Source organism: Citrus clementina, unplaced genomic scaffold, assembly GCF_000493195.1.
Source record: "Citrus clementina cultivar Clemenules unplaced genomic scaffold, Citrus_clementina_v1.0 scaffold_8, whole genome shotgun sequence".
NCBI lineage: Eukaryota > Viridiplantae > Streptophyta > Magnoliopsida > Sapindales > Rutaceae > Citrus > Citrus x clementina.
In genome coordinates this window covers 1254280-1273680 of record NW_006262022.1, presented here as the reverse complement: position 1 = coordinate 1273680, position 19401 = coordinate 1254280, and the positions used below count along the sequence as shown (strand labels likewise).

At 31.6% G+C, this 19401-nt stretch overlaps 2 protein-coding genes across 6 annotated transcripts; one reads left to right on the top strand and one right to left on the bottom strand.

Moving 5' to 3' along the window:
- Window positions 1-91: 91 nt before the first annotated feature.
- Window positions 92-12836, bottom strand: LOC18035432. Of its 5 annotated transcripts, none has more exons than XM_024178742.1 (9): window positions 12339-12836; window positions 12116-12217; window positions 11872-12025; window positions 11583-11762; window positions 10927-11061; window positions 10551-10633; window positions 10202-10295; window positions 779-840; window positions 92-351 (listed from the first exon to the last, which is right to left on the bottom strand). In XM_024178742.1, the coding sequence occupies exons 1-9, from the start codon at window positions 12584-12586 to the stop codon at window positions 258-260; spliced, it is 1152 nt and encodes a 383-aa protein (XP_024034510.1). In that variant the 5' UTR covers window positions 12587-12836; the 3' UTR covers window positions 92-257. The 5 variants fall into 5 exon arrangements, with proteins under 5 accessions (XP_024034510.1, XP_024034511.1, XP_006422646.2 ...); XM_024178743.1 differs by having other exon boundaries at window positions 292-330; window positions 12339-12835; XM_006422583.2 differs by lacking the exons at window positions 92-351; window positions 779-840 and adding an exon at window positions 9958-10097 and having other exon boundaries at window positions 12339-12835.
- Window positions 4926-9820, top strand: LOC18034148 (oligopeptide transporter 4). The gene is made up of 6 exons (XM_006422585.2): window positions 4926-5520; window positions 5810-5907; window positions 7162-7725; window positions 8008-8260; window positions 8500-8682; window positions 9180-9820. The coding sequence occupies exons 1-6, from the start codon at window positions 5023-5025 to the stop codon at window positions 9792-9794; spliced, it is 2211 nt and encodes a 736-aa protein (XP_006422648.1). The 5' UTR covers window positions 4926-5022; the 3' UTR covers window positions 9795-9820.
- Window positions 12837-19401: the final 6565 nt, after the last annotated feature.

The following is a 19401-nucleotide window of genomic DNA, read 5'->3' as shown; positions in this document are numbered from 1 at the left end:
TATTTATTTTTTATTATTAACTTTAACTACTACAATATTATAATCACGTAAATTACAGCATTCAAATGAGAATAATTTGAGGTGAAAGAGTGAAATCAGGAATAAGTTTTGGTACCCGTGAACTTTTTTTTTATTAGAATTTGTTGCATTCTAATGAAATCTAATCCAGATAAGAAGGTAAAAGAAGCTTACGTAAAACGAAGGGATTTTGAATGGTGATTGGTGAAACAAAAATGGGATACAAATAGAAATCTTTTCTATATATGTCTTTTACTTCGGCTACGATGTTGCCAGCAATCTTGTGTTGAAACTGCAAAGTATGGTTGGATTCTGTTTTGATTGGGATAGTAGCTAAAATGTTAAAAAAATGATAGGGTAGTCACTTATATTCTTTTATTAATAATAATAATAATAAAAGGGTTCGGCTACATAAGAGTTCACGTACGGTGGAGCACGAATCTTAACCATGCACGTAAAATGATAAATAATAAATAATTAATTATAATATATTTTTTATTATTTATCACTTCACGTGTGTACTCCACCATAAGTGAACTCTAACATAATCATAGCCTAATAATAATAATAATAATAACAATAAAACAAAAAAAAGTAACTAGCATTTTTTCTTTAAAAAAAAATTGGCACATCATGGGACGTTAAATTAAAGTCATGACCTAAGAACTTTAAGTTTTATGTTTAATGTTATTTTGAAATGAAATATGTGACATAATTTTATCTTATTAGAAGCATATTGTAGTGGAGGAAATAATCTTACCACTTTAGTTGAGGATGAGTTCTACAAATTATCGGAGGTCCCACTTTAATTGAAGAGAAACTCTACAAAATATCAAAAGTAATACAATCAATTAATACATGTATGAAATGTGTAAATACATTTAAAATAATCACCATTTACATAATAATTTTTTCAATATATATATATATATATATATATATATATCATACACTAAATGTATTATGGAATTTTTCATCATTTAAGATGGTAGAAGAAACTACATATATTTTGCAATCCGTAGAGTAAGTGGGCTCCGTGAGATCTATTATTTTTTATATTAAATTCTGGTGGGCAGTTGACCTACTCAAATTTCTCTCTTGTGATTGACTTGTAAATGCAGGACCCAATCTTAGGTTAAGACTGGAGGGAAGTGATTCAAAAAAAAAAAAAAGGGAGACTTGAGGCAAGTGGGCTCAATTATATCTTTGGGGCTTCTTAATCCAAAATCGCAGATGCAATAGTTGGACTTTGTATAAATGGGTTTGCCCAATGCTTTTATGAGCATCTCTTTTGACAGCCCTCAAAATTCCTCTTGTTCAATTAAAATTATCTAAACAATGAAAAGATTAATTAATTTATTTCTTATTTTGAATAGGGATTTAATTAAATGCTTAAATAAATTGTTCTTTAAATGAGTTTTTTCATTCAAGTTATTTCTTAATTTATATTTATATTGTAAATTTAAATTGAGAATATATATTTTACTGAGGAAATTATAAAAGTTGAAGAGATATGGAGGTAGAAATATCTAATAAGAAGAAAATAATTTAAGATTTTAAGATTTATATGTATTTCATTCATAGAAACTTTAAAAAAAAAATATTTTTTATGGTGAAAATTTTATAGAAAAATTGTTAATTTTAAAATATTGCTTTGCATTTTATAAATTAAACCGGGGGTTATTTCTGAAAATAAATTCAAAGGGTGATAAAAGATCTACTCTATTTTTATTCAATTACAGAAACAATTGAATAAAAATATAAACTTACTTGTTTATCAATTTATAGATAAGATGATTAGTACATGAAATTCGAAAAAGGGCAATGGTGTGGTTACCATGTTTAGACTTTAGACTATTAAGTGAGGATCAAATTATTTCATTGCCATATTATGCCCCATAAAGAATAGTGAAATAACATTCCAAATGGTAATAAACATTTGGAATAATTATGGGTTTGAATAATTAAGAGTAAAAAACATCATTTTGCATCCCAAATGGTAATAATTTAATCATTTCACTTAATTTGAAATGGTTTCGTTAGAATCAGAAACCAATAGCATTATTTCAACAAATAACTGAAGTGATAGTCAAAGTCAACTCTACAGTATAATTATTTTAATTAAGTGTCAGCAACGGCGAATCTGAGGACAAGATTAGCACACGAAATTCAACAAAAGCCAAAAACGATTGGTAATCAAGTGAGGATCAAATATTTAATAAACTTTAGATTGAATTACACTTCCATGGCCATGCATGCTTGTAATATTAATGTTAAAATGACAGTAAGCAAACGGGAATAAACATTCAAAATGCTGAATCACAATTGGGGTTTCAACTGTAATATAAAACGCATTCAAATTCAATACTTGTGCATCTCAAAATATTTATAATTTCATTGTCTAAAATTACAAAAGTTTAAAGAGTTAAGATAATTTCATTAGGCGAGTATTTAAACACTTAATCACTTTTATTTCCTCATACAACTACTACAAGTGGGTAAAAATTCCAAGTCTCGTGTATAATAATATAAAAGGATTTCATTCCTATTATTTGCGGACAATCCACCCCACCATATTATATCTAAATAGAACCTTAACGAATTTGTTAACAACAATAAATTGTAGTGTAATATTTGAAAAAACAAAACAATATTACATTATCTCGTAAGATTAAGAGATAATGGATGGAAATGGATAAGCCCATTTGTTGACGTTGACTTAAGTACAAAGCCTTCACATGCCAAGCTTTTCGTAGTGATGATGACTTCACTCTCCTTAATTATTTAATTAGTGTAATTTTTGCAAGCACGACTGGCAGTAGTTCATTTTTTCTCGAGAAAAGTTGAGGATTTGGCGGACACAGCTGGACTTCTGGATCACATGATGCAAATTGCTCTGTTGGAATTTATATGCAAATCCTGTCGTCCGCTCTTTTTTTTTTTAAAAAAACAAACAAATAAAACAAAATGATGATGATTCCGCTTTTTTTATCCTCTTCGAAAGTTTTAATGATTTGATTCCAATTAATTTTGTTCGTCTTGAAAGAAAGAGATTCCGCAAAAGAGGGGTTTCTCTTTTAGCTAATGCTAAATTAAAGAAGATTTTACTCTCATATATACATGGAGATATATATTAAGCTTAGACGTTCAAGTTATGCTAGATTTCAAGATGATAATAATACCTGACCAAAAAATTAAGCCGTGGATCATGATTTAATTTTATACACACACACACACATATTTAGCTGAAATTTCTAAAATATTAAAAGAAATTATTTAGGACACAGTTTGTGGTAGCCCAGAAATTCATTTGATTGATTGATTGCTTCTTGACGGCTACAGATGTTTTCCAAGGCCGTTCTTATCTTGGAAACTATGTATGCAAACCACTCGACACGGCATTCACACTAAAATTTGTTTAAACCTCAAATTTACATTTACTCGCCAATTAAATTCCCTTAATTACAAAATACAATAAAACCTCATTATTTAGTATTCAATAAATTAATAACCTCTATTATATAATACTTTTTCGCAGTTCTAAATTAGGCCAAAAGACTAAATTAATAATTTTAATAAAGCAATAAAATGATATTTTAAAAAGAAAAAAAAACCCCTTATTCAGCTTTGTAGTTCCGTTTATATTATAAACTAATAATTTACTGAAATTACAACTATAATTGTTACAATATTTTATTACGTGCAATGTGACTTTATTGTTATCTATTTTTTTTAAATGTAAAAATAGTTGGATCTCATTTTTAGTTTTTCTTATTGCTTCTAGAAATTTTGGATTTGAACTATTAAATTGCAAGATTTTTAATTTTTTTGTCAATTTAATTTATAATTGTTGGATTAATTCATTTTTAATTGATTAGATTGATAAAATAATAACTTTTTAGTTGATTAAACTGTATCTTCATTAAATTGTATATGCACTCCGTAATTTAACAAATTATTACTTTATTGATGAATTAATATCCTTTTAAATTAATAGATTTTGTATGGGTCTGACATTATTAGTTTATAGAAGTTTTAGACATCCATAAAAACAATTTGTTTTTATTTTTATTAGAGAAAATATCCACTGTCCACCCGTTTTTTTCCATATTTTTCAAAAATACACAATTCTTTTTTTTTTCTGGAATCTACCTAAAGTTACATTTTATTTCACCTTTCTACTTCCGTTTGGAATCCGTTAAGAAAACTAACGAAAACTTAAAAAAATGAAAATTTTACCCCCAAAATGAAAATTACAATTTCATCTTAAAAATGCCAAAATTAATCAAATTTAATGATGAATATCATTATTGGTACGTTAATGAAGTACAAAAAAAAAAAAACTTAACTACTAGAGAATATCATTATAACTCAATGAATAATAAAACTTTACTTATATTAAATTCAATTGATGGTTTACAAGATTGAGCTATTTTTAATACTATTATTATAATTTAGTATTCTAATTACAGATATATTTATAAAAAAAAACTTGCATTTGATGGTTGTGAAATTAATTTCTTTATTGACCAATGGGGTAAATCTTAATTAGTTTTGGCAATTTTTAGGGTGAAGTTGTAATTTTCGTTTTGGGGGTAAAATGGTCATTTTTTAAGTTTCCGTTAGTTTTCTTAACAAATTACAAACGGAAGTGAAAAAATGAAACAAAATATAACTTTAGGTGGATTCTAACAAAAAAAATTATATTTTTAAAAAAATTTTAAAAAATGGATGGCCGATGTATATTTTCCTTTCTATTATTCTTGACCAAAAACAGTTTGTTTTCTGACTTTTATACATGATCATGCCATCAAAATCAGGACCATAGTGTATGAAAGAGATATTGAATTCTTTAATGTATGTTGACATTACATGCAACTCTCATTATTATTAAACCAAATGAAATCCGAACTAAAATACAAACATCATTTTACTCCACACATGCAAATTGCAATAAAAGATAAAAAGCCTTCAACCAGCCAATAAATCTCAAATCTCCTCACCATGGCCCCCACAAATGTCACATCCGCCACCGCGGCCGACATTGACCGCGACGAGCTCTCCCCCGTAGAAGAAGTCCGGCTAACCGTGCTCAATTCCGACGACCCGTCACTGCCCGTATGGACCTTCCGAATGTGGTTCTTGGGCTTACTTTCATGTGCCTTGCTGTCATTTCTGAACCAATTCTTCGCTTACAGAACCGAGCCTCTTATCATAACCCAAATCACCGTCCAAGTTGCCACCCTTCCCATCGGCCGTTTCTTGGAGGCGACGTTGCCGGAGACTCGGTTCAGGATTCCAGGATGTGGGTCGAGGCTGTTTTCGCTTAACTCGGGGCCGTTCAACGTCAAAGAGCACGTGCTTATTTCCATCTTTGCTAATGCTGGAAGTGCTTTTGGAGCTGGAAGTACTTTTGCTGTCAGTATCGTAAATATCATCAAAGCGTTTTATCACAGGAAAATCTCGTTCTTGGCCAGCTGGCTGCTCATCATCACTACTCAGGTAATAAATTATTATTATTATTTTACTCATATGGATGCTGGTTGGTTCAACTCTTAATTTTTTTAAAAAAAATTTAATACAGAAAATTTGAGATTCAAATTCCATTCATATATAGTTTTAAAGAATACATTGATTCGTATATGCTGGTTGATTCAACTAGTAACCTTATGCACACACACACACATATACACATCTGCTATTCTTATCTCACCTCATATTTTGATAGGGCTGTCTTTTCTGAAAGTGTTTTTTTTTTCTCGTTTTTGAAATAGTGCTGGGGTTGTTGCAGGTTTTGGGATATGGGTGGGCAGGGTTGCTGAGAAAGTATGTGGTGGAGCCGGCTCATATGTGGTGGCCTAGCACTCTGGTTCAGGTTTCTCTTTTCCGGTGAGTGACTCGAACAGGCCTGGACTCACTGAGTCAGCCCATTCAATCGAGTTCATTATGCAAAGTAGTTATTGTCAACTCTAGTAGTTACGATAAAACTGTGGTACCGTGTCACAGTTGCATTCAATTGTTGGATTTTCACGTATTTAAGTGGACCTTATTTATTTAAGTGGATCTAACGATTGGTGCAATTGTGGTACAGTACTACAGTTGTACGTAGCTGACCCAAGTAGTTATCACGTCATGTCATCAATGCAAAAAATTTCTACCAAAAAATTCTAATTTCGGCTACATTTAAAATCTAAGAAAAATTTACAAGCTTCTTAAAAAAAATTCAAGAAAATTGAATGTGATCTCGCCGTCATGTGGCACATGAATACGAAGCTCTTGCGGCGCCATATATGCCGTTCCTTAGAGCATAAAGAAGTCGTTATATGTAGCTAAAAAGTCTGACTACCTTTTTTTTTTATCTTTTTTTCTCCAGTATGTTTTTGTAATATCAATAAATTGTAATATTATTTAAAAGATAAGAAGAATATTTTTTCAATGTTCATTAATTGTAATATTATTAATTATTATTGTACTCATATAACGAGTCAGTCAACCGGAATCTTATATGGGTCCGCTATTTACTTATTTTCTCAATCCATTTTGACGCTCGTTTCTTTGACCTTGCCCTCTGAAAATAGGTTCGCAATTTTATTTATTTTCTTACCTTTTTTTTTAAACATTTTCTTTTCTTTTCTTACTTTTTTTTTTTTACATTTTCTGAAACCAAGACGTAATTAGCAAGACAACTTCATTAAAAAGAACACATAAAATTTTTTACATTATATCTTGATTATTTATAAATGGGTTTCTTGGATTATATCTTGATTTACAAGATTTTCAAAAGCGCTAGCACCCATAATTATAGACCTTTATGGAAATTAAAGGTGGAATTTTTAACCATTGACAATGATTTTTCTCGGGTGGTTGGTGACCACATGCTTTATGTTAATAACTGCAGTAATATTAGAAAAGAACAACAAATCTAAATTGATAATGAACTTTGAGTTGCTCATAAAGCGTGTGATTGAAACATACTCTTCAACAATTAAGCATATTTTCATGAAATGGGGTGGGTCCTCATATGAGTTATGACTAGTCTCAAAAACCTATAATTGACTAGGAAGATCAAGATAACGATAACATCTGTCCAATATATGATATAAATAATGTCTACTAAGTTCCCGTTTGATGTAATTCTAACAGGGCATTGCATGAAAAAGATGACCAGCGTATGTCACGGGCAAAGTTCTTCGTCATTGCACTAATCTGCAGTTTTTCATGGTACCTGGTTCCGGGATACCTCGTTCCAACACTTTCGAGCATTTCGTGGGTCTGCTGGGCATTCTCCAAATCAGTCACCGCCCAGCAGCTTGGCTCCGGCATGCGAGGCCTCGGACTTGGAGCACTGACACTCGACTGGTCTGTGGTTGCTTCATTCTTGTTCAGCCCTCTTATCAGTCCCTTCTTTGCCATTGTCAATGTCTTTGCAGGCTATGTGTTGATAATCTATGTTGTGATTCCCATAGCTTACTGGGGACTTGACTTGTACAGCGCACATAAGTTCCCCATTTTCTCTTCACACCTGTTTACATCAGAAGGTCAAAAATATGATATATCTGCTATTGTCAATGACAAGTTTGAGTTAGATCAAGACAAGTATCAGGAGCAAGGACGTATTCATTTGAGCATGTTTTTTGCTCTTACCTATGGGTTCGGCTTTGCCACAATTGCATCAACTATAACACATGTGGGTTTCTTCTATGGAAGGTAATGTTGTTACTTCATCATTTGCTCTTCAAATTTAAATGCTATTTTTTTCTTATTTTAAAGTAGTTTCGAGATAAGCATTCATGCGGATATTATCTTCAAGAGTGTACATTTTCCCTTTAGCACACTCAAAATGAACCGCTTTGCAGTGTCAAGTGGTGTTTTGATATGGTTTAAAGAAAATATACTTATCTTTATTCACCTTAACTCGAATACAAACATGAATTTCACCTCAAAACTTTCAAAAAGAATGAAACTTACATATAAGATTTTATTCAACAGGGAGATATATGAGCGATTCCGTGCTTCTTACAAGGGAAAAGAGGATATCCATACAAGACTGATGAGGAGATACGAGGACATACCTCACTGGTGGTTTTACTTGATGCTCGTAGTAACGCTTGTAGTTTCTCTTGTACTATGCACCTTTTTGAAAGATCAAGTTCAGATGCCATGGTGGGGACTCCTGTTTGCTGGTGCCATGGCCTTTGTCTTCACCCTTCCAATTAGCATCATAACCGCCACAACAAACCAGGTGTTTGATTTAAACCATGGCCCCCACATTAAGATCTGTAGTCACAGCAAATATTTTCTCTTAAACTATTTTGCCTTAGCCATGCAAGTTATGTTCCATGAACTTCTTTCCATGTATCCACATAATCTCAAGATACCTTATGGCATTTATAATTTTCTAGTATCTAAAGAAGTATATATGCAATCTTGTCACTGACTAGGTACGACATATTTACTAATACTCTGATGCACCGTATGCAGACACCAGGATTAAACATAATCACAGAATATGTCATGGGCATCATATATCCAGGAAGACCAATTGCCAATGTATGCTTCAAAGTTTACGGCTATATGAGCGTGGCACAGGCTGTCTCCTTCCTCAACGATTTCAAGCTAGGACACTACATGAAGATCCCTCCAAGATCAATGTTCTTAGTTCAGGTACATTTGTTCTACCGTGTGCATAAATTACTGTAGAAACAGCAGAAATGAAACTAAATTGAGTCATTGGCATAATTTTATTATGATATTACAGGTAAGCCAATATAACATCTTCATGAAATTATTATGTCCTAAGGCCTCTAAAGTCTAAACTATTTTAGGTGGCATACAAATAAATGACAAATATAGCCTTCCATCAAGTTCCAAAATATCCCCAATGACATAAAAGAAAAGGTCAATTGTAATAATTATTAGATATTACTAAAGCGAAGCATCAAAAACTTACAAATTCATTCATTGATATTGCATTAGAAAGTAAACACAAATTATAGAGACTATGTCTTACAGAAGTAACATCCAAAGACGCATTTGGTTTTTGAATCATCGCACCCCAAATTTTGAAATGTAACTTTCATCAAGTTTTTCCATCTAATTTCTGCACTTTATTTCTTCTTTACGATTGCTGATACACTTCATTTTCTGTCTTGTACACACAGTTCATAGGCACAATTCTTGCTGGAACCATCAACCTAGCAGTGGCATGGTGGTTGCTGAACTCCATTGAGAACATATGCCAAGATGAACTCCTTCCCCCTGACAGTCCCTGGACATGCCCAGGTGACCGAGTCTTCTTTGATGCATCAGTGATATGGGGTCTAGCGGGACCTAAGCGGATCTTTGGAAGTCAAGGAAACTATCCGGCCATGAATTGGTTCTTCGTTGGTGGTGCATTAGGACCGGTGCTTGTTTGGCTATTGCATAAGGCATTCCCCAAGCAATCTTGGATTGCACTAATTAACCTTCCAGTTCTTCTAGGAGCAACAGGAATGATGCCACCCGCAACAGCAGTAAACTACAATTCTTGGATTATAGTTGGAACAATTTTCAATTTCTTCATATTCCGATATCGAAAGCAGTGGTGGCAGAGGTACAATTACATTCTATCAGCAGCGATGGATGCTGGGGTGGCTTTCATGGCAGTGATATTGTACTTCTCAGTGGGCATGGAAGATAAAGGTTTGTCTTGGTGGGGCACAGAAGGTGAACACTGTGACTTAGCAACTTGTCCAACAGCCAAAGGCATATTGATTGATGGTTGTCCAGTGAACTAGTGCTTGTTTCCTTTTATCACATAAAAGTTGCACAGAACAAGATTAGCAAGTACAAGAATATTATGATTAGGCAAGTGGGGCCATCAAGGAAATTGTATGTAAGGACGATGACTTAAGACAAATTTCTCTTGTACATTTAAGTAAAAGGCAAAACAATCTGGATACTGAGATTGCCTAGTATTTTACAAAATGGTGCATCATTCCTTTAGACCATCGTGATGCATTCACTGAAAGCCACTGATTATATTCATCCATTCTTATGATAAAGGAACTAGAACTTGCAGAGCCACCTCCACCATACGCCTGAATATTTAAAGATGCAAAGGAAAACATGGTAAGAAGTTTCACCAAAATATTAACATGTAAGGATATAGACATGTATAGTAGCATTAACTGGATTTTCAAACCTTAGCAATCTCAGAGGTATCAGTAGCACTGTCAGTACTCCTCAAGCACATCTTAAGATTATTCCGCTGCATATATATGACAGCTCCTATGGGCCTGAAATCATCAACGCTTTAGTCTTTGCTATGGTTCCGATATCACAACAAGAACATGTTAATAGCTAAATTAGGAAAACAGTGATGGAAAATGTAAAGAAGCAATCATTAATAGACTAATTAATCAATCAGTGGCACGAGAAGATGAAGTTGGTAGTTTTAGGGCTATGGTGGATGGGCATCTGCAGAAAGTCTCCAATAATCATTGGACAGTGATAAATTGATAATCTGGAAAATTGTATCCAAGGAAAATTACCTTAGCCCGGCAGCAGCACTTCTGGCACTAAGTTGCTTACCGATTTCATCACTTACGTAAGAATTTCCATCAGCTCTAACTCCCTAGAAATGCAAAAATTGAGTGATAAAAAAGCACTTAGATAAGAATGTTAATGGAAACGGAAAAGAATGAGAAAGGAAAAGGCTTTGTATTAAGGTTTAATGTTTGACCAATTGTTAAAGGACATGAAATACATTCCATTTACTTGGATGTGAATGACAGAAAGAAGAAGAGGTCAATGAAAGCTCAAAATACTAAAAGTACATTGGTCATGTGAAAGCAATTTATATCTATATCTATATCTATATCCATATGAACACACACACACACACACGCACACACAAATTATGTTTACCAGGCACTCTCCATAGAATCCTCTGCCCAACCGCACTCTAAAAACCTTGTCCAGCAACTTATTGGCTGCACTTTGGCGAGAGGAAATATCGGAATTCCCCTTGGCAATTAGATCTACAGAATTTATCTCCAGTAACTGCCATAGGCACAAGTTAAAAGGACTTGAGTAATGAAAATTAAATAGAGACGATATAAATGTAGATGCAAGGGGGAGAAAATTCAAAGAGATAGAGTATGGCATGGAGAATTTTTAGTGGCTTTCATCTGAAAATTGAAAATCCCCAGGCTTGGATCTAACAACATCGAGTGATAAGAAACTAACATCAAAAAAAAAAAAAAAAAAAGAATGCAAACATAATTTTAGACAAAGTAGCAAAACAAAGGAAGTTTCTCAAGTTTCTTGGACAATAGATGGTGAAATTAAAAAATTAAAAAAAAAATAGAAATCTATAATGGGAGTTACCAGGTGTAGAAATAAGGTTTATCGTACGATTTTGTTTCATTTTATTTCTGCAATAACGAAGCAAAATTCGCATCCCAGACCAATTAAGATATGCAACATCATACAATCAACTTACAAATTAACTAGTCTAAAAAATAACCCAGAAGAAACAACAAAAATGAAAGTAGGGTTGTTTGAATATTAAAGCACGGCACCTGTTTATAAATGTATGGATTAGTAATGCAATTCAACTTTGAGCGCCATTCACGAAGTCCAATCCTGAAAGCATTTATGTCTGGTAAGCTCCATCGACGAAGATCCATATCTTCAATGTATTTAAGGACCATTTTCATACGATCTTCAACTTCTGGTTTCAACAAACTGGCCACATTTCCCTAGTTTCAATTAAGAGAAACAATTCCACGTCTTAACATTCTAACTATCTATACACAAGCTGCAGTACACTAAAGCTGCACAAAAGAGCACAATCTCACTTCTACTTACATCAGGAGAGTTCAAATCCACAAGCTTGGAAGAGAAATATTCATATGCAGCAGTGGAGCTACTCTTCTCGAGATCAACATAAAATGTCACTTTATCAGGATGATCGCTAGTAATCTGACCAAGGACTGATTTTCGATGATCGAAGCCAATCACCCTAAATAAAATCAATAAAAAGAATAAAGTAATTAGCATCTCCACGTATGAATTTTTTTTTTTTAATTCTGAAAATGAAATTTGATCTTACTCGCATGATGATCGCCGTGAAAGCGCGTCAGCAAATCCTTTTGGTCCAAGAAAGTCAAGAAGATAAACTCTCTCGAGCCCTTCAATACACAAATCTTCAACCCTACAACAAGAAAGTAAGTAAACTAACACCTGACGCGTGGCAAGAAGTGATTGGAGGATATACATTACATTGTCTAGTTATAACTAACAGCTAAGTGTTGTTGACATTGGAGATTGATTACCTCAGGGGTTCAACGGAGGAGAAAGGCAAGAGGAGACAAGGGAGGTTGAGGTGAAAATGGAAAAGGTGAGCGAACAGAGCCGATAAGCTTCCCGAAGGTGACGGGTAATTGTACAGCGTCAAATTTTTTACTCTCTCTTCCCCAGCTTTGCTTATGGCTTCCAGCGCTGCATCTGATCGAAAGCCTCGACCTCTCAGTCTCAGAATTTGGCCGAGTGCCCACTTAGTCCTCCACCATTTTCGTATCATTATTATTTGATTTTGATTTTTTTCCGAAACCAAACACAGTCTCGCTCTCTCGCCCTCGCACAGCGCTACTGACTGTCTGACTGTAACTGTTTCCTTCTCTTTCGCCCCCGTTTCTTCTCTTTCTATTTGTCCTTGACATTTTGGGGTATTTTAGGTCTTTTCCCATAAAGTTGATGGTGCGTCTAATTGGAATCAGAAATAGGGGATCGAAATGCACTGTGTAGTATTTCCATCCACAATTAAATTTGAGTCAATTGAGTCTTCTCTCTTATCTAAGTGTGAAGAATAGATATCTCTTGAATATTTATAAGGGTTAAAATTTAGGTAGCGCTTCATTAGCATTGATGTAAGTTGGTCTCAGTAATAGTATGATTTATAAATATCAGTTATAATCTCATATACTATGAATTGTAGTTTGAACAATAGTCTCATGTAATAAAAAAAAATAGGGGATCAAAAATTAAATTTGTGGGTACAAGATGTTTTTCTCCTTTTCTTTTTTTTTTAATAAAGAAATGGAAACTTGATTCCGATGGGAGTCAACTTCCATTTGTTAAATCTATTATTTTATTTTATCTAAATTTTATATTTTTTTAATTAAAATATTATTATGATGATGATGATAACAAAATAACAATAATTATAGTGATGATGATGATGATGTTATCCCATGTTAATGTATACAGAGTGTAGGCTTGCTTTAAGTACTCTAATTTCTTTAAAGTAACAGTGCCGGTGGCACGACCCGGCCAGTTAAGGCTAGGAGCGCTCCCGCGGCCCCGGAGACAGTGCGCTGCGGGGTGCGGCGCCTTCTTTCACATGTATCCAAAACGACTCTCGGCAACGGATATCTCGGCTCTCGCATCGATGCTTGTTTGATGGTATTTGCTACTCGGGTAACCGTAGTAATTCTAGAGCTAATATGTGCACTAAACCCCGACTTCTGGAAGGGATGCATTTATTAGATAAAAGGTCCACAACAACAATAATAATAATAATGATGAAAATATAATAACAGTTATAATAGTAATAATAATAATGATTATTGTTGTTAAAATAATTATTATTGTTGTTGTTGATAATACTATTATTTTTATTATTTTCATTATTACTATTATTATGTCTATTAATAACAATAAAATTTAAAAAATAATAATATGCACAAATATTACAATAAATAGTCATAAAAATGACAATAATTAACTAGCATTATTTTAGTAATTTAACACAATCTATTTTGATTTTTAATAAAGTAAACACATCCAAAATATAGCTCATTCTGATTTCGATTCATATAACTTAAGTAAACAATTTATTATGATTCATATTACAACTCATTCCGATTCATATCTATTCCAATTACCAATTGGTAAATACATAATAAGAATAGTATTATCATTTAATTTTATGTATAGTTTTAAAGAACAATAAAGATATTATTTTTGCGAGGAAAAAAAGTGTCTTTCCTTTGGTAGTTTAAACCATTTTTTCCCACTAAAACATATCAAACCCAATATTTTGTTCCATAAATAAAGATGAATAATATTAATGCCAGTTCGTGATTGTGATTTTCTAATTAAATAATTGCTTATGCTATGCAGATACAATAAACATCTAATTAAAAAAGCAACTTGATATTTGGTAAATTGTGTTGTTGCAGTTGCTGTGAGTTTGAAAAATAATGTACATGCGTTTGATAAATTTTATTATAAATATATTGTTTTATTATATAATGACCAATATATATATAAATTAAAATTAATTTTTTTGGAGTATATTTAATGATGTTTATATGACTGATGTATTAAGGCTAATACTTTTCAGTCTATGGATCCGTACAAAATCAAGCAACTGGGCTAACAAGAGCAAATGGGCAAAATGGTTAGAATTTGTGCACTCAATAGTCAATAGATTTCTCAGACATTGGAGTGCTGCAGTCTCTCGGACATTGAAACTCATAGTTATGGACTCGAATTCATTAATATGAAATATTTTATTTTCTTAGTAAATCCTCTTAACATATGAAAGAACGAAAAAGTGCCTTCGTATTTTAGTGCATTTATTTATTATAATTTTAATGAACGTAAGCAGGAGGTATTTAATAATTTGTATTTATGAATGGCGTGAATTATTTTCAGGCACTAATTGCTATTTATACAAAATGCTAAGCAGCTGATTAAAAAAATAGCTTGTTGCGCGGTAAACTGTGTTGTTGCAATTGTTGTGAGTTTGAAAAACAAAGTACATGCGTTTGGTAAATTTTTATTACAAATGTATTGTTTTATTATATAATGACTAAAATAAATATAAGTTTAAATTATCTTTTATTTTTTGGAGTATATTTAATGATGTTTAGACACACCTTTTTCTTTTTAAAACACTTAAAAATTACATAAAGTGAAAAAAGAACTCGTTAAATTTGTTATATAAAATATAATAAAAATTCATTCTAATACATAACTCGGATAAAATAAAAAAGTAATATGCACTATATTCATATTAAACTTGATGCAATAAACATCATAATTATAGAAAAAAATATAAATAGATTGAATATCAAAAACCATGGTTATAAAATTAATTTTAAAAGTTATGGTTAATTTTCATGTGAAATTGTTCAAAGTTCAAAAAATTTACATAATTATATGTAAATTTTTTTAATCTTATAATAGAAAATAAAAGTAAAATATAAAAAAGTATGAACTTATTAGATCAAAATTTTGATATCAAAGAGAATATACAATAGTTGTGGTGGTAATTTGATTATAGTGGTGATATGATATCTAATGACTTAATATTATGGTGTATGGGAAAATAAGACATATTTTTTTAAATATTGAGATAATAATAGAAACTTTAAAAATGTATGATACCTTATTTATTAAGTTGTTTATGAATAGTAACCATCTACTTACTTTTAAAAGCTGTTGTCAAAATGAAGAAAATTATGAAATAAACAGTTATTACAAAATTTACCAAACACAATTTTGTTCACACATTACAAAATAAATAGTTTATTGAGCTTCAACTTTAATCTTAAATGGGACTTAGGTGGCGTTTGTTTTTTTAACTTAATAACTTAAATTGACTTAACTTAATTAATTAAGTTAATTAAAAGTGTTTGTTTTTATAACTTAATAGGACTTTTTAGATAATTTTGACTTAATAAAATAAGCTAATTTTTTTAGCTTTTTACTGAATAGAAAAATCTAAATTAAGTCAGTTACTTTCTAATGTCAAAAATATCCCTACTTTATAATTTATTTTTCATATCTATTCTAAAACTCACCTAAAAAAATTTATCCCACATAATAATCTTATCATTATTTTTTTAGCCGTCATGCAATCTCCCCTCACTTTGCTTCTCTCGTCCAGTTCTTGAATTTCCCATTAATTTCTCTTGAATCTCCCATTAATTGCTCACCAGGCAAGCACTTGACTTGGGCCTTTCTTTTTTACTTTTCAATTACCTTTTCTAACATTCACTTTTATTATATTTGACTTTTCAATTACGTTTTCTAGCATTCACTTTTAATAATTAATAGCTTTGCTACTCTTTTTGGATCTCGTTATGCGTTTTGGGTATTGTTTTATTTATATGAATATATTTTGTTAATCTAATTTTATTTATAAATGTTAAAATATTGTGGTATTTAATATATTATTTATTTGACATTTAAATTTAATAAGGATACAAATGTAAAACTACACATTTTCAGTTTTTTAAGTTGAAAAAAAATAAACAACTTAATACTTATTTTCAGAGATTCAGACGAAAAAACAAACAAATTATTCAGATTCAGACATTTAGATCTATTCAGAATTCAGACTAATTCAGGTCTATTCAGATTTCAGACAAAAAAACAAACGCCACCTTAGTCTTTTAAAAATTTAATTGAAATTTCTATATAGAGTGATGTGTTAATTTACGGGCAATTATTTTGTGGATCATTGAAAAATGTAGAAATTTATTTCATTGAGTCATATAAGATAAACTAACACTACATTTTGTAATTAGTACCTAAACATTTATGATAAAAAAGAGAATTTACTAACCACCTCAATTAAAAGTTATCGATGACAGATTTATTAAGGCTAATACTTATCAGTTTATGGATCCATACAAAATCAAGCAATTGGGCTAAGAGCAATTGGGCAAAATGGTTAGAATTTGTGCACTCAATACTGAAGGCAAGTGTCCAAGCCCCAAGGGGCAATTTCTATTTTATAAGATACATACATTGATTTCTTATTGTATATTAATTGATAGGACTTCATTGGAGTGCTACAGTCTCTCGGACATTGAAACTCGTAGTTATGGACTGGAATTCATTAATATGAAATATTTTATTTTCTTAGTAAATCCTCTTATAATATATGAAAGAGCGAAAAAGTGCCTTCGTATTTTAGTGCATATATTTGTTATAATTTTAAAGAACATAAGCATGAGGTATTTAATAATTTGTATTTATGAATGGCGTGAATTATTTACAGACACTAATTGCTATTTATACAAAATGCACACGTGCTTATCATGCGTTGCACGCGATTTAGTGTGCCTCACATTATGCAGACCAAGCAAATAAGATGAGGTGTGTGTGATTAGAGTGTTTGTCGGAGTAGTGGTGGTGAAAACTACTAATATAACACTTGAGATGGCCAATGGCTTGATTTCGGTGGATGGCCGCAACGTTATTTAGTTTATTCGAAAATATTAAGAGCGGGATTCACTTTTTGGGGATACAAGTGCCTAAGTGGAAGCAACCATGCGAAACCAAGCGAACCACCTCAAATCGGGGGGCCAGCGCCACTGGAGCCGGCTGCATCCCTCAAGCAGCACAATCAAATCAGGAGGCCAACGACAGGCCCAACCCCACTGGAGCCGACTGTTTCCCTCAAGTTGCACAAAAAGGCAAAGGTGTCGACGGAATTCGACAAAAGCAAAACAAACCGAGTTTCTATAAAAGTTTTTACGGGTAAGAAGTTCATTGCACTTGGACATCCCGTCACTCAACTCTATCCACGTGCCTTTTCTCAGGTGTTGTTTCTCTGCTGCCAAAAGCATTTACAATCGCCACACCCGCCGTTGCATAATTACAATTCAATACACAAGAACTGTCTCATCCTAGTTGGGGACACCGACCGAATCAAACAGCATCTTTTTTTTTAAACCCAAAATTACGCTATAAAATGTAAACCATCAAATGCAAATACAACAATATTATACGTCTCAATTAATACATCTCAATTTTCTTAATTTTAAGTGAGATGATATTTATCTCTTAGATGTTCAAGTTGATTATTTATTATAAATAATGCCTGAGTATCTAAGATGAAAGTATTGAAATATTTTATCAAATTCGTGATTTATTAATATTTTAAGAAATAGATTGAAGCACGGCATACCCTAATCTCAATTTTTTTTATTTGTGTTTATGCTTGGAGTGGAATAAGCTAGAGAGTAACCAAAGGGAGAAAGTGCATAACTAAAGCGAATTGTATTATTAGCTTTATAAATTTCTCTAGGTTATTAGGAAAAAGCTTTGAAACATAATTCTATCATTGATGATACTTTTTAGGGGTGGGCAAAAAAACCGTGGTCTTAAAAACACAGAATCGAACCGGCGGTTTTTTCTAATTCGGATCGGTTTTTATTTTAAAAAAACCGAAATATATCATTTGTAAAAAAAACTAAAATGTCGGTTCGGTATTCGGTTCACTCAGCTAAACCGAAAAACCAAACTAAAAAACCGAATTAATTTTAGAGTTTATTCAAATCGACATGTGTTAAATTTTTTTTATAGATCCAAATATTGAGTTGGAAAATGCCTAAAGTTGATGTTGATATTGATGAAGATGAGAGAATGTTGTTGGCGTTTGTTTGCAATTTTTTTTTTTTTTGGTGAAGATGGGAGAATGTTGCTAGCGTTTGTTTCTAAATTTTTTTTTTATTTTATGTTGTAAGTTGTAATTGTTGTTATTTTTATTTGTCTTTATAACATTATGATTATGTTTATGTAGATGGAGTATTGGAGTTTGGTTATGGATTTTGAAATTTTAATATTTCATATTTTGTGAGTATCTTGTTAGTAGTTAGTAAGATATTAGGGATAAAATGTATTTTGAATATTTTGTATTTATTGTTAATATTTGTAATAAAATTAGGATGAATTAATTATTGAAAAAAATTATTACATTCATGAGGCCCAATGGGCTAAAAATTTGAAATTTCAAAGTAGGCCCAATAGGTCCAGAACTGAAAAAACTGAACCGAACCGAAAAGATCTGTTTGAGTTCAGTTCTTATTGAGTTCGATTCTTATTCAGTTCTTTTTATAAAATAACTGATTTAAATCAGTTCTAATTAATTTCGATCCGAACCGAACTGAACCGAACCGTGCCCACCCTTAATACTTTTACGTATCAACATGAACATGAGTGATAGTATGCTTACGATATTAGAAAAATAAGGTTTACATGTTGAATCATACATTTCACAAATATATTAGTAATAGTTGATTTTTTATACTATTAATTCAAAAATAATTTCATAATTCTAATGAATAATATGTTAAATAATACATTATTCCGTTACAAACTATTCATATAAATTTGATAGACTTTATAAAATTACTAAAGCATTACTTAGTAATATATTTAACATCTGTGGTTTAAAAGTTACAATTGTACAAATACAATATTTGTAAGTATTTGGTGTTGTGATATGAAAGTTAAATTGATTTTACCTCTATCATATCTTACTATTTTATAAAAATTATTATCTCAAAATTATATTTACCACATATAATTGATTTT

Bases quoted from the DNA above. Each gene is read 5' to 3' on its own strand.
- LOC18034148 (XM_006422585.2), top strand. From the start codon at position 5,023: ATGGCCCCCACAAATGTCACATCCGCCACCGCGGCCGACATTGACCGC. The intron at 5,908-7,161 runs GTGAGTGACTCG...TAATTCTAACAG, and splicing joins GTTCAGGTTTCTCTTTTCCG to GGCATTGCATGAAAAAGATG. The intron at 7,726-8,007 runs GTAATGTTGTTA...TTTATTCAACAG, and splicing joins GTGGGTTTCTTCTATGGAAG to GGAGATATATGAGCGATTCC.
- LOC18035432 (XM_024178742.1), bottom strand. From the start codon at position 12,586: ATGATACGAAAATGGTGGAGGACTAAGTGGGCACTCGGCCAAATTCTG. The intron at 12,218-12,338 runs GTAATCAATCTC...TTCTTGTTGTAG, and splicing joins TCCTCCGTTGAACCCCTGAG to GGTTGAAGATTTGTGTATTG. The intron at 11,763-11,871 runs GTAAGTAGAAGT...AATTGAAACTAG, and splicing joins TGGATTTGAACTCTCCTGAT to GGAAATGTGGCCAGTTTGTT.